A 13,067-nucleotide genomic window follows, 5' to 3' on the forward strand; every position below is an offset into this window, starting at 1 on the left:
AGAGGCTGCCACTGGCCACACCAGGGACCGTCTGAGCATCAAAATCGATTATGGTAGTAACAGATTATAACCCACTGGGTTAAATAGGAATCCATGAGTCTGCACTGGTATAAATGAGTAAGCGGGGAGAAGAAAACATTCTTCCCTACAGTGAAACATCAATAACAAATGTAAGAACAAATGATGGAATTACTTGGTAACCATCATAGAAATAAATAACTCAAGAAGCAGCAACAGACATTAAAACTAGTGGATGAAAGTACGATGAGGCATGCGATTTTTACTCAAAGTATCTCCCCACGAGCAGTTATTAATTACAAAGGGAAGAAAACCCATAACTTTATGCAACTCTATGGCAGCCACCATCTTAATCAAACCACGTTAACATCATCGTCATTTGGGGCAAACTGACACCGCAAGCCTCCTAATATGCTGCACTGAGATGTACGCAGCATCACGTCTGGGATATTCTGGCCCCGAATGCGTAACCTGGGTCATTTCACAAGGAAGCATCAGACAAAATGACTGTCCTGAAATCTTCAAAATGCTGGGACTTCCCTGGCGGTCCAGTGGTTAAGACTCTGCGCGTCTACCGCAGCGGGCACGGGTTCGATCCCTGGTCGGGGAACTAGGAGGATAGGATCCCACATGCTGTGCAGCGAGGCCACACACACACACGAGAGACAGCAACACGGTCAACACGATGATAGTCGAGGCAAGGCCTTAGTGTCCCAGATCAGAGTCTAGAGACAGGACCACGGAGCTGCTTGCCCCCGGACTGGATCCCCCTGTCTATAGAGGAGTTAGTGGAATAACCGGCGAGACCTGGACCTGGGTCTGGCTCTGGGAGAAGGATACATGGAATCTGTCTTCTTTGGAAATCTCAAAAAGGGTTTGGAAATAAGAAGACTGTGGGAACTCAAGAGAGGGCCAGATAATTTCACCGGAGGCGAGGTGTGTTTGGGGTACAACAGAAACGACGCTGGAGTGGGAACCCACACAGACCCCAGACTGCCACAGGATCCCCTTGACCTTGAGACAGCCCCTCTGCCACACTCAGCTGCCCATACAGAGCCGGGGGTCCCCTAAGGCCCTTCTAGCTAGGAAGACCCTGGGAATTCCATCATCAGAGAAGACCTTAAGGACAGCAGGATTCAGGCCAGCCAAGGATGGGGGTGTGGGGACGGACAGGAGGGGAGCCTGAGGGGCTGGGAGGCCCAGTCTCCCCAGTGCCCACAGGGGTGCTAGGAGGCCCCTGGCCAGGAACACTGGAAGTTCTCAGGCCCCCCTCCCCTGGGCTGGTGCCAGGGGAGCTGGAAAAGGAAAAAGACCCTGGAGAGGATGGTGGGGGGTGGCTCCACCTGCCTGGGGCCTGGGATCCCGCTGCCAGGAGGGTCTCGCCACAGCTGCAGGAAACCCCCAGGCCCAGCACCTCCATGTTCTCCGTGAGGGGTGGCAGGGGAGGGGGGAGGGCTGGGGAGGCCTGGCTCCCGTGTGTGCAGGGGGCCTGGGTGTGAGTGTGCTTGAGTGTGCAGGTGTGAGCGGGTGTGCATCCCGGCCCTGGCATCGAGGCGCCCTCTAGCGGCCCCAGCGGAAAGTGGCGTGAGGAAGAAGGGAAAATGAGCGCTGACCCTGAAGGATCTGGAAAGAGGCAGCAAAGCCAGGGGCGCAGACGATGGACAGGAGTGGGGACAGGAGGAAGGACACAGAGGGGAGAGGCTGGAGGAGAAAACAAGCCCTGTGCACGCTCCCCTGGCATCCTCCTCAGGGCACAGCACATCTTGGAGGCTGACCCCCTGCCCAACCCTCTCAGGTCTTCACCAGGCCCCTCCCTCCCCGGGTCATAGGACGCTCCCAGATGACGAGGGGCAGGTGGGCTTGGACTGGACACATCCGGGCGGACCTGGGCCTGCAGCAAGGGGAGTCCTGAGTCCACCTTCTGAGCCCCTCTGTCCAGCGAGGGCTGACTCAGGCCCCTCTACCCGGACACACCCTCACCCACCACCCCCAGCCTGGGGCCCACCGTGCGCGATTCCAGACACGACGGCCCTGGACGCCCATCCCGTGCTGGGGCGGCTGGGATCCCGCCCTCGGGTGGCCACCCTCCCGCAAGTCCAAGTGCGTGCGTGCGTGTGCATGCGTGCGTGTGTGCGTGTAAGCCAGGGCATGGGACCTGAGCGTGTAGGGTTACGCTGTGGGGAGGAGGTCACAGACGGCTGCGTATGCGTGGTGGCCCAGAGAAGGTGCTGATTTCAGTCGCAGGGACCGGAGCCCTCACCCTGATCCCTTCCGGATGAAACACCTCAGAGGGTGTCCTTGCACCATGCAGGGAGGCAGGAGGGGCTGGAGCGCCCACTTACAGGCCAGGGATGGGACTGCACTACAAGGACACCTGTGTCCAGAGGCTCACGGTCCTGCGTGTGAGCGGGGAGCCCGGCTGGGCCTCGGGGGTCAGGGCAGAGCTGTGCGCGGGCTCAGGGGCCTCAGGGTACTTGGGTTGGTTTCTGTTCTTAAAGGAACAGTGCTGTACTTTCAGGTGGTCTTTCTTCTAAAAAATTCCCCAAATTCACAAAACTATGGGGGTGTGGGTGGCACAAGCGTACTTTAAAAGATAACTGTTGTTCTGATGGGAGTGCTATACTTTCATCATACAATATTTGGGAGACACCCGGTGATGCAAAGATATAACCAAATCCTGCGTAACAAGCAGCTGTCTTTCCTTCCCATCTCTGCTACTCGTGCACCTATACACCTGCATCTACACTTGTGGTTTTAACCGCTGGGCTCCAGCTCTGATGCTAACAGCCCAGGACCTAGAGGGGGAAGTCAGGCTTGAACGGCAGGCCCAGCTGGAATAACCGAGTACAAGTGCCCCTGCCCTGCCTGGGCCACAGTTTCCGCAACTGCGAGCAGGAGGTGGCGACACTGACATTTCAGGGTCTGTCAATGGGGAAATGGCACCAGAGGTACAGAAACGACCTGGTGCCCACAAGTGCCCATTAAATGTCAGCAGACTCAGAATGGGTGTGCGGCTTTATTTAGCCCTGGCCTCTGGCCACTGCAGTGCCGTCTTCGGCCTCCCCAGCCGGAGGTCTGCCAGCCTCCCCGGGTCATCTCTAGTGACGAGGACTCACCCCTCTCCAGGCAACCCGTTCTATTTCGGGACAGCTCTGACGCACCTTCATGGGCAGCTTCCTCTGAGGTTAAATGAGGTTCCTTCCAGCACCTTCCAGTACCCCTTCCCCCACCCCACCCCCACACAAGAGGCGAGGGGAGAGCTCAGGGTTAGCTGGCTTTAACCACAAAGCCAGCGAACATGTGACTGCTGGGGCTGCCACCTGTCACCCCCCGCAGCCAGGCCCTCGGGTGTGGTCACATGACCGACTTCGGGGCCAGACCAGCTCAAGTCACAGCTCATCCTCACGAGGCCCCTTTCCTCGAGCGGGGCTGAGTGCAGAGTGTCGTGAGAGAGAACAAGGACAGGAGGGACCCACTCGGTCCTGAGAGCCCCACGGCGGCCACTCTTGGTCGGTGAGACCCAGCGCGGGCTCGGAGCTCCCGCGAGACTGGGCTAACTGGGGGCAGGGTGCGAGAGTGCTCAGGACACAGGACCTGGAGTCAGGCAGAGCTGTGTTCGAATCCCGACTCCCACACTGGTGGGCTGTGTGGCCTCGGGCAAGTTACTCTACCTCTCTGGGCTTCCATTTCCACACGTATAAAGTGGAGTGAGAAGAGAGGCAGCCTCCAGGGCGGTTGTGAGCTTTAGATAAGCCGAAGCAAGATGAATGTGAGCACCTGTCACAGGCTCTGGCATGTGAGACACCCTCTGGGAGGCACTGCCCTGTTCTCACGTCTTCCTCGCCAGCTTGTGGCCGAGTGGGGACCGTGACCCCGGCCTCCTTCTCAGGGTGTCACACGGTTGAGGAGCAAGTGCGAGCGGCAGGTCCAGAGCACACACCTCCCGAGGTTTGTTGAGGGGCTCCTGGAACGTACTAGCTGGGCTCAGGGGGACTAGAGAACCTGCTGGGCCTTCCTCCAACCCCGTCCGCCCCGTGAGCCGTCCAGGACCCCCCGAGTACCTGCAGGTTCCTAGGAAGCAAGTTCCTCGGGCTAGGAGGCTGCTGACGGGGTCCTAACTGGGCCCCCCACAGGGCCTTGTGGCCTCACTCTGCAGCCACCTCCTGGCCTCCACCTGGGATGCCCCCCTCAGCCTGGAGCCCCCCGCCTCAGCCGGCTGGTTTCTCCAAGCAGGGTGAGGAGTCCAGCAGGGCTGTATACAGTTTGGAAACCTTTCCCCTCTTGCCCTGGGCATGAAGCAGCCTTGGTCAGGGACCAAGAAGGATAATGAGAGTCAGGGACCAGAAAGTGCTACTAGTTCTGTCCCCCAGCGAGCAGCGAGTCAGAGGGCAGGGAAGCCAAACCAGTGCAGAGGAAGCAACTCAACCCAGGAAAGCGGTGGGTGGGAGGGGATGGGGAGACGAGTGGGTCTGGCCCTGCCGATCCCACCCTGACCCCCACTGACCCCACCACCGGTGCCTACCTCTGCCTGCCCAATGCCCTCCCACCCCAGGCCCCCAGGGGTCCCTCCTCAGTCTCCCACAGGGCCCAGGGTCTAGGCAGACTGAACCGCTGGGGGCTGGCATTGCCCCCCGCAAAGCCCTAGGATGCAGGGGATGTGGGAAGGATGGCTAAAGGGTTCAGAATGATGGAGTGGCGTCTGCCCAACTGCGGTGACGGCTGCCCAGCTCTGTGAACATTTGAAAAACTACTGAATTGTACAACATACGAGTTATTTCTCAATAAAGCAGTTAGCAAAAATCCCAAAAGGAGGCATATAGGCTCAAATCTGGGTGTGCCCCCCTTCACTGTGTGACCCCCAGTGAGCTAAGGGACCTCTCAAAGCCCAGGGGTGCCTCCCACAACCTCTACCCCCGTGCAAGACCGAGGCTGCCTGCTGGGCTGACCGGCTGGCCCACCAACGTTCCACAATCGATTTCCCCGAAGATTGGTTCCCGGAGCCCTCCCCCAACTGGCAGCCAGGACTGGAGTCCGAGGGACCCAGGGGGGAGCCCCCACGCCCAGCATTAAGCCGTTCTCCCCAGCTGGGCGGGCTGCAGCCAGGCAGTAGCTGGTCACCTCCTGTTTCCCTGAAACTACGTGGAGCCTCCTCCCCAGCTGGGAGCATCTTCCAGAGGCCTGAGGCTCGGGAGTGTTCATCTACGCGGGCAGGAGCTCCCTCCTGGTGCACACGTGGCAATGCTCCTCGGCGGGACGGAGGGCTACCACCCACAACCCCAGCCTGCAATAGCCTCACGGTGACAACGGTGACTGCTGAAAAATTAACACCCAGGATCACTCACTTCCCTCAAATACCACCTGGCACTAGAAGAAAAATCCATTTCCTTCCGAAGGGAAACCAGAGCCTCCTCTTAAGGGAACTCTTTGAAGTCACTGGCTGCAGAGTGACGAGAGACGGGGTCAAGGGCCACACTTTGGCGGCAGCTGTGTCACGAGTGCAGCCCTGTCGGGCTCTGGGTAGCTCCACTCCAGCGTCTGGTTCCACCATCACATTCTCTGTACCCCGCATCCTTCAGCCTTGTGCAGCGTGCCTGGAACCTCAGACCCGCCAGCCCCGCTGTCCACGGGCACCCCAGCCCCAGCTGAGCTTCGGTGCGGGCGGAGCGCCAGTCCCAGCCCAGGGACACCTGGAATCCAGGCCCACTCCCTCGTGAGTCCAAAACGGCAAACTGCTCGTCAGGAACGTTCTGGACTCAGAAAACATCTCCCACCCGTGAGTAAATAACAAATAAGAGGATACCCAAAGCAGGCTCCACGTAGCCGGATTATTTACACAGCATGACCAGCGTGGGCCTTGGGCAGTGACGCCTGCCACCGTGCTTGAGAACCAGGCGCCAGCTGTGCCTTGCAGCGTGGAACGGAGGACAGGGTGACGGGGGAAGCGTTCAGGGTGTCCTCGCTCCACTTCTGGCATGTCTCCAGGAGGGGGGTCAGGTGGGGACACAAGCAGGTATGAAGGGACAGCGAGATGTCCCGACCGCTTCCTCCTCCACTGGGGACACGCAGGGCATCGGGCTCCTGAGAAGGACGTCCCTCACCTGAATTTGCCAGAATGGGGGTACACAGGGCCTGGCCCCAGCCCCCATGGAAGATGAGGCCTGTCCTTAGGAGAGAAGGAGGGGGGCTATGGTGCCTGGGGGTGGGGACAGCAGTCCTCCCAGACGAGCCTCCCGTTATTCAGACACTGAGCCCTGCCTGTGCCCTGAAGTGAGCCTGGGACCGTGACTCCTGCAGCTCCTCAGAAGCTGAGCCCCAAGGGCTGGATGTTCCCAGTAGGAAAGCAGTGGCAAAAGCACCCACCTGGGGTAAGAGAAGGCTCCAGCCCAGCCTCTGCCTAACCTCGCTAGGTGGCCTTGGGCGAGGCTTTAGCCGTCTCAACGGGAAAGGCCTCTGGCAGCGGGGCAGCCAGCACCCTCTGGGTCTCCGGGACTCACTGTGACCGTGAGGATGTGCCAGCGATGGTCACAGGGCCCTTGGAGTCGGGATGGCATCTTGAGGAGACTGGAGGAACAGCAGCCTCCTGGCCTCAGGCTGGAAGGTTCTGCCAGCAGGCCCAGTGCGTCAGACATGCCAGGAAGGGGCAGGTGGGGAAAACGCCCGAAAGGCCTTTACCTGCCAGCCAGGTGAGGGCCACACCCTGGCTGGGCTGGACATTCACGTAGAGCAGGTATGAAAAGAAAACCTTGTATGGCTCTGTCTACAGCTCGGCTGCCCGGCTGGGCGGGGGTGTGTTTGCAAGCTGTCTGCCTCGGGAGCCTCTCTGGCTCCAAACACTGGGGTTGCTGGAAGGGATCCAGCCTCCTTCCTGCAAGGGGCCTGAGCCTCCCGCTGGTCCTGGTGGGGCAGGCCCTGTGAAGCCCTCCTTCCAAAGCTCAGGGGCCGCTGTAACCTCTCCCCACTCTGAGACTTCACACTTTTCTCTTTGGGCCATTTTCTGATAAAAGTAGAAAGAAGCGGGCTTCCCTGGTGGCGCAGTGGTTGAGAATCCGCCTGCCAATGCAGGGGACACGGGTTCGAACCCTGGTCCGGGAAGATCCCCCATGCCACAGAGCAACTAAGCCTGTGCGCCACAACTACTGAGCCTGCGCTCTAGAGCCTGCGAGCCACAACTACTAAGCCTGTGCGCCTAGAGCCCGTGCTCCACGACGAGAGAAGCCATCGCAGTGAGAAGCCCGTGCACCGCAACCAAGAGCAGCCCCCGCTCACCACAACTAGTGAAAGGCCGCACGCAGCAAAGAAGACCCAACGCAGACAAAAATAAATAAATTAAAAAAGAAAAAATAGAAAGAAGTGAGGGGAATGAAGATATGGAAGGTCACAGGGAGATCTCACAGCCATGGGAAAGTCCAAATCCCACACCCCCAGCAATGCCGTGGCCTCAGACAACCTCACGTGTGTGTGTGTGTGTGTGTGTGTGTGTGCGCGCACGCACGACTAGAAGACGCTGGCCTGAGGGGCACCTGCAGCGGGGCTGTCCAGAGGCCCTACACGGCCCCCTCCAGCCTCCCTCCCTTTCCCGTGCCAGGACGGGCAGGACATCCCGGTTTCACTTGCCTCAGCCTCCCCATCCGGCCCTTGGCCTCAAGCCAGTGGAGAAGCCATGTGGCCAGGTATGAGCGCCAAGCTCCCTCACCGCACGGCTCTCTGCCACCCGTGCCCAGTGACAAGGTCATCCTCCACCCGCCTCACTCCTCCAATTCAGTCAAGGCTGGACCAAGGCCACCAACAGGGGACACGGTGCACAGGGCTGATGCCCTGCTGACCCATCCAGTGCCCCTTGGCTCCTGTGAGGCCACTCAGGGCCACTCAGAGGGAGGCCCAGCACAGTAAGGACGCAGACCCTGCCCCTGCCCGGCTCACGTCTGGTGCAGACATGGGCCACAGTGAGCTTCAAACCTAGTGCCGCCGGCTCACAGAGGTGGCCAGAGGGGTGGAGAGCTACAGGGGCAGGCAGGGCAGCCCCAGAGGGAGGAGCTAGGTGCTGCTGGGTGACGCTGGCCCAGTCACCAGGGTACCAAAGTGCCAAGGCTGCTCACTGGCCCCAAGCCGGCTACGTCTACAGAGAGGCCCGTGCAAGGTGCCATGGAGATCTCATGCACCGAGACTGCCATCTGCAGGGAGCAGGGGGCGGTGCAGGGGCCCCGCTGCCCACCAGAAATGCACTAAGCGCCGATGGATGCGAGCCGTGGAGGCAAGCTAGGACCTTCTAGTGGCCACGTGAACAAAAACAAGAACAAGCAGGTGAAATTAACACAAGGCATCAGGATTGCAACACGCAGTCAGTGTGAGATATCACGAATGAGTCTGTCACATTCTTTTTCTCCCGCTAAGTCTGAACTCTCGTGTACATGCACTTTTAACACGTCTCAATCTGGAACAGCCACATTTCAAGTGCTCCCCAGGCACCTGCGGCTCGTGGCTTCCGCACTAGACAGTGAGGCTCTAGAGATCGGCCAGGGGCAGAGAGGTCCTCCGCCTGCTTTGACGGCACGGAGCCCAGCCTCCTGTCCCGCCACGCGGCCTCCCCCTCGGGTGGCTCCATCACCACCTAACCTGCACTGAGGCTCTTCTCCCTCCGCCCTGCCTGCTAACAAAGGCAGATTTACAACCTCACAACATACAAATCAAAGGGTCTGAAATCTTAAATACCTCCACGAAAAGAGACGCTAAGCCCCACCCTCTCCACGCAGAGCCAGGTGGGGCTGCACCGGGAAGCAACAGATGTCACCAACAGCACCGGCATCACGTCCCCGCTGCTGAGGGCTCCCTGTGCACCACGCGCTAAACAGTACTTACCTACAGCATTTCCTCAGCAATTTAAAATGATGAAGAACGGTCACGGGCAGATGCCACAAAACATTGTTCAAGCAAAGGGCAGGTTGTGAAATAATATAGTACCGTTTTTATAAAGAGAAAAAACCAAAGTACTATCCTTACATTATCCACACAGAGAAGGCAGTCTGGAATGATCCGGCCAACTGCTGATGGGGTTTGTCTCTCTGGGAGACGGGGTGATGGGGGACTCAGAAAAGTGCCAACCCCGGTGGTGTACGGTAGGACACAGCCGCCTGCACGCCCGCCTGCCCATTCGAGGGCTTCCCGACTGTGTGTGCGGACCTTCCTCAGTGACCCAGCGACCTAGTGGCACGCTTGGGGCCTGGGGCAGGGGCAGTACCTTCTCAGTTTATAGGGCCATGGCTTAGGCTGGGCCAGAAAGACCCCAGCTGTGGCTACATTTAATCGAGACAGACATGTTTTTCTCCCTAAGAAACCAGAAGAAGCAGCCCAGCGCAAAAAGCTACATGGCTCTCACTCTTCACCTCTGCCTCACCACCGTGCTCTCAGTTACGGAGGTGCCACTCCTGTGCTCATGGGTCAAAGGTGCTCACTGAGCTAGGCTGGCTACTGACGGGGCGGCACCAGGGGCCGGGCGGCACCGCACAGCAGAGCATCAACCACAGGGCGCTAAGTCCCACTGCTCCACAGCTTCGGGGGAAGCGGGCGCTGGGACCTCAGGCTTCCAGGCTGGCCTCTGGGAGAGAATGCTGATGCGGTTTCGGGTGGGGTCTCCCTCACTCCCTTAGGCCGGAGAGAGCCCAGGAAACCCAGGAAACCCTCGTTTGAGGACCTGGGGAAGAAAGGAGGTCCATATTTCGGGTGTGCTGGGGGCTTCAAGGTGGCCTCTGGCACCCTGGGAGGTCCAAGAGGTGGATGGAAGGGCCTTTCTGGCCCTGGACCTTAGGAGTACTGAGACTTCCTCACTCACCTTGTATCCACCTACGTGACCCAAACCCAAAGGCCGCGTGTGTCTCTCACACAGGAGCGGGCCTCGGAGTGAGGGTCAGGCCCTCTAATCTATTCCTCTGACCCCGTCTAAGCAGACCACCCAGGACTGATGTAATCCATCCCTCCCCCGACATCCAGACACCCCAGGGTGACCATGTTTTAACTAAGCCTCTCTAGCATACACAAAATGGTACTTTCTCTGAATGGCGACAATCAAAACCATCTAGAATAAGCCAAGACAACACTGATGTCTGAGATACTCTCAGGCTAAGCAAGCCAGGCCCAGACACCGCAGGGCACATCCACACGCCCCCGACAGGTGCCCGTCAGCAACCTGCCCGAGGCTAGGCTGACTTCTGACCCAGCAAAGAAGACACTCTGGAGACAGAGGTTCAACTCCAAAGTGTCGTTGACTCATCCCTGACCACAGACCCGTCATCTACAGGTGAGAGATGGATACGGTGGAGGAAAAGGAGCGAGAAGGTGACCAGAGGAGCTGGGCGCCCAGGAGCTGTCCCCTCCAGGCACAGTGAAGCATCAGCCACGTTGAGGAGAGGAGTGTGGCCCAAGTTCAAGCCGGCTCTCTGTGGGAAGCAGGCTCGACGGCTGGCCAGAGCCTTCCATTTGCTGTCTCCGCACTACACCCTATTCAAATCTCGGTTCTGAAACTCAGACCCTTTTTATCTAACACTCTCTGCTACAAAAAGGCATCCAGGCCCGTCCGTAGGGGACAGTTAAAAAAAGTCATCAGATGCCCACATACTGCTCTTCCACTTGGGAAAAAGTAACCCCCTTCATTTTGGAGAAGAAAACAAACGAAAACCTGGTCACCCCAGGAATCCACGAGGCAGGCAGGCAGACGGCGGGCAGGCTGGCGCGGGGCACTTACCTGAACTTCCCGGTCCGCACCTGCAGCGCTCTCATCCCACACCGCTGGGCACCGCTGACGTCACCCACGATGTCGTCCCCGATCATGATGGCCTATCATGCAGTGAGTGAAAGGCACTCAGAAGTGATGTCAAGACAGTTTTCTTCCTGTGCTGCCCCATCTTTTTTGACATAATAAACCTCTTGGCTTCATGCTTAAAACCACCACCATACAAAGGAGACGAGGGAGTGTCGTCGTCATATCGATTAAAAGTTAATGCACTTGCATATATCTCCCACTGCCCATCATGGGCTGCGGCTCTGAATGGTGCATATCTGGGCAATTTAAAATCAATCAGCGGGTATTAAAGTGATATAGTGCCACCAGGACACACGGCGAGGCTGACGCTATCTCACCTCTAGTCGAGCACAGGCTGAATTTTACCTTCAGCTAAATACTCTGTAACCAGGTTATTTTGCCAACCGTTGGTTCTGTGAAAACTAAGTAAATTTCTGGCAAATCTTTGCAGTCCAAGTTTAGGTTTTGCTTTCCATGCTGAATTTACTACCTATAAAAAGCAACAACAACAAAAAAAAACCAAAAAGAAGAAAGAGCAAACAAAAATACACACTCTAACACACACACACACACACACACACACACACACACACGAAATGCTCACAGCCTGGATATCATTTCAAAAGGCAGCCCCTCCCGCCTGAAACAACTAGAGAACCAGACAAACCAAATGCAATAACAGTTTTCAAGACACTGGACATCAGGCAATGAAGGAGGATTCCTGAGACACAGGAAACCAATGACATGGATCCTACAAATGCCGCAGCTCACTGCCTTCAGAGTTTCCAGACTGTGAGCACGGACAGGAAGAACTAGGTACAGCCCAGACTCCCTGAATTGAGGACACGGAGCTAAGAGCTGGGAGATTAAGGCGGGGCGTCCGAGAAGAGAGGGCTACCCGGAGAACTGTGGAGCTCTACAGAGGGTCCCCCCGAATGATGCAGTGTTGGGTAGACTTCTAATGAGCACAGGCAAGTGAGGAAACCACCCGAGGCCAGGGAAAGAATCACACCAAAGATCAAAACAGTGCCGGGACCTCACACAGGGCTGGGTTTAGTGTCTGTTCCCACCAGCCAGACTGGAAAATCTCATAATTCACAGGGCACTGAGTAGCATTCTCAGAAGCGTCTTGCCTCAGCAGTGAGGAAGAATTAGCCCTGGACTAAACGCTGCTCTGCCTCCCAAACCTTCAAAGCAAGATCTGGAAGGATCAAATTGTTTCCAAGTGATTTAACTGCATCCCAGAACAAAACACAAAAATATTTATTGGCGTATAAAAATATCTCGCACTCACAAAAGGTACAATTCACAGTGTCTGGCATCCAATTAAAAAAATAATCAGACGTGCAAAGATGACAGATATCACACGCAGCGAAGAGGAAAATCAACCAAAACAGACCTGGAACGGACACACATGTGGGAATTAGCAGACAAGGGCATTAAATCCGTTACTGTAACTGTATTCCACACGTTCCCAAAGTTAAGTAGAGAGACATGGAAGGTAAAAGAAAAGATCCAAACCAAGCTTCTAGAGGTGAAAACTACAATGTCTGGACTGAAAAAAACAACAACAACAACACTGGATGAGATTAAATCCAGATTAGACAATGCGGAAAAAAGATTTATGAACTTGAAGACACAGCAATAAAAACTATCCAAAATGAAACACAGGGAGAAAAAATAACTTTGTGTGTGTGTGTGTGTGGTACGCGGGCCTCTCACTGTTGTGGCCTCTCCCGTTGTGGAGCACAGGCTCCGGACGCGCAGGCTCAGCGGCCATGGCTCAAGGGCCCAGCCGCTCTGCGGCACGTGGGATCTTCCCGGACCGGATGGCTCAAGGGCCCAGCCGCTCTGCGGCACGTGGGATCTTCCCGGACCGGGGCACGAACCCGTGTCCTCTGCATCGGCAGGCGGACTCTCAACCACTGCGCCATCAGGGAAGCCCCCAGAAAAAATAATTTTTAAAAAATGAACAGAGAAACAGTGAGCTATGACAAAACTTCCAACAGCCTGGTGTAACTGGAGTCCCAGGAAGCAAGATGAGAGAGGGGGAGACAGAAACAATATTTGAAGAAATAATGGCTGAAAAATTTCCAAAGTCAACAAAAATGACAAATCCGCAGCTCTGAGATCCCAATCAGTACCAAGCACAAGAAACATGAAGAAAACGGTATCAAGGCACAACATAATCAAACTGCTCAAAGTCAGCGACAAGGAGGAAATCTTAAAAACAACTGGAGGGGAAAAAAAGGCATGT

At 56.7% G+C, this 13,067-nt stretch overlaps 1 protein-coding gene across 1 annotated transcript in view; it reads right to left on the reverse strand.

Moving 5' to 3' along the window:
• Window positions 1-13,067, reverse strand: part of LHPP (phospholysine phosphohistidine inorganic pyrophosphate phosphatase) — a 135,796-nt gene that overhangs the window by 78,248 nt on the left and 44,481 nt on the right. Inside the window, exon 6 of the mRNA XM_024751540.1 lies at window positions 10,754-10,845. Within this exon, the coding sequence (XP_024607308.1) occupies window positions 10,754-10,845 (92 nt within the window). The remainder of the gene's footprint in view (window positions 1-10,753; window positions 10,846-13,067) is intronic.

This window comes from Neophocaena asiaeorientalis, unplaced genomic scaffold, assembly GCF_003031525.2.
Source record: "Neophocaena asiaeorientalis asiaeorientalis breed wild unplaced genomic scaffold, Neophocaena_asiaeorientalis_V1.1 scaffold108, whole genome shotgun sequence".
NCBI lineage: Eukaryota > Metazoa > Chordata > Mammalia > Artiodactyla > Phocoenidae > Neophocaena > Neophocaena asiaeorientalis.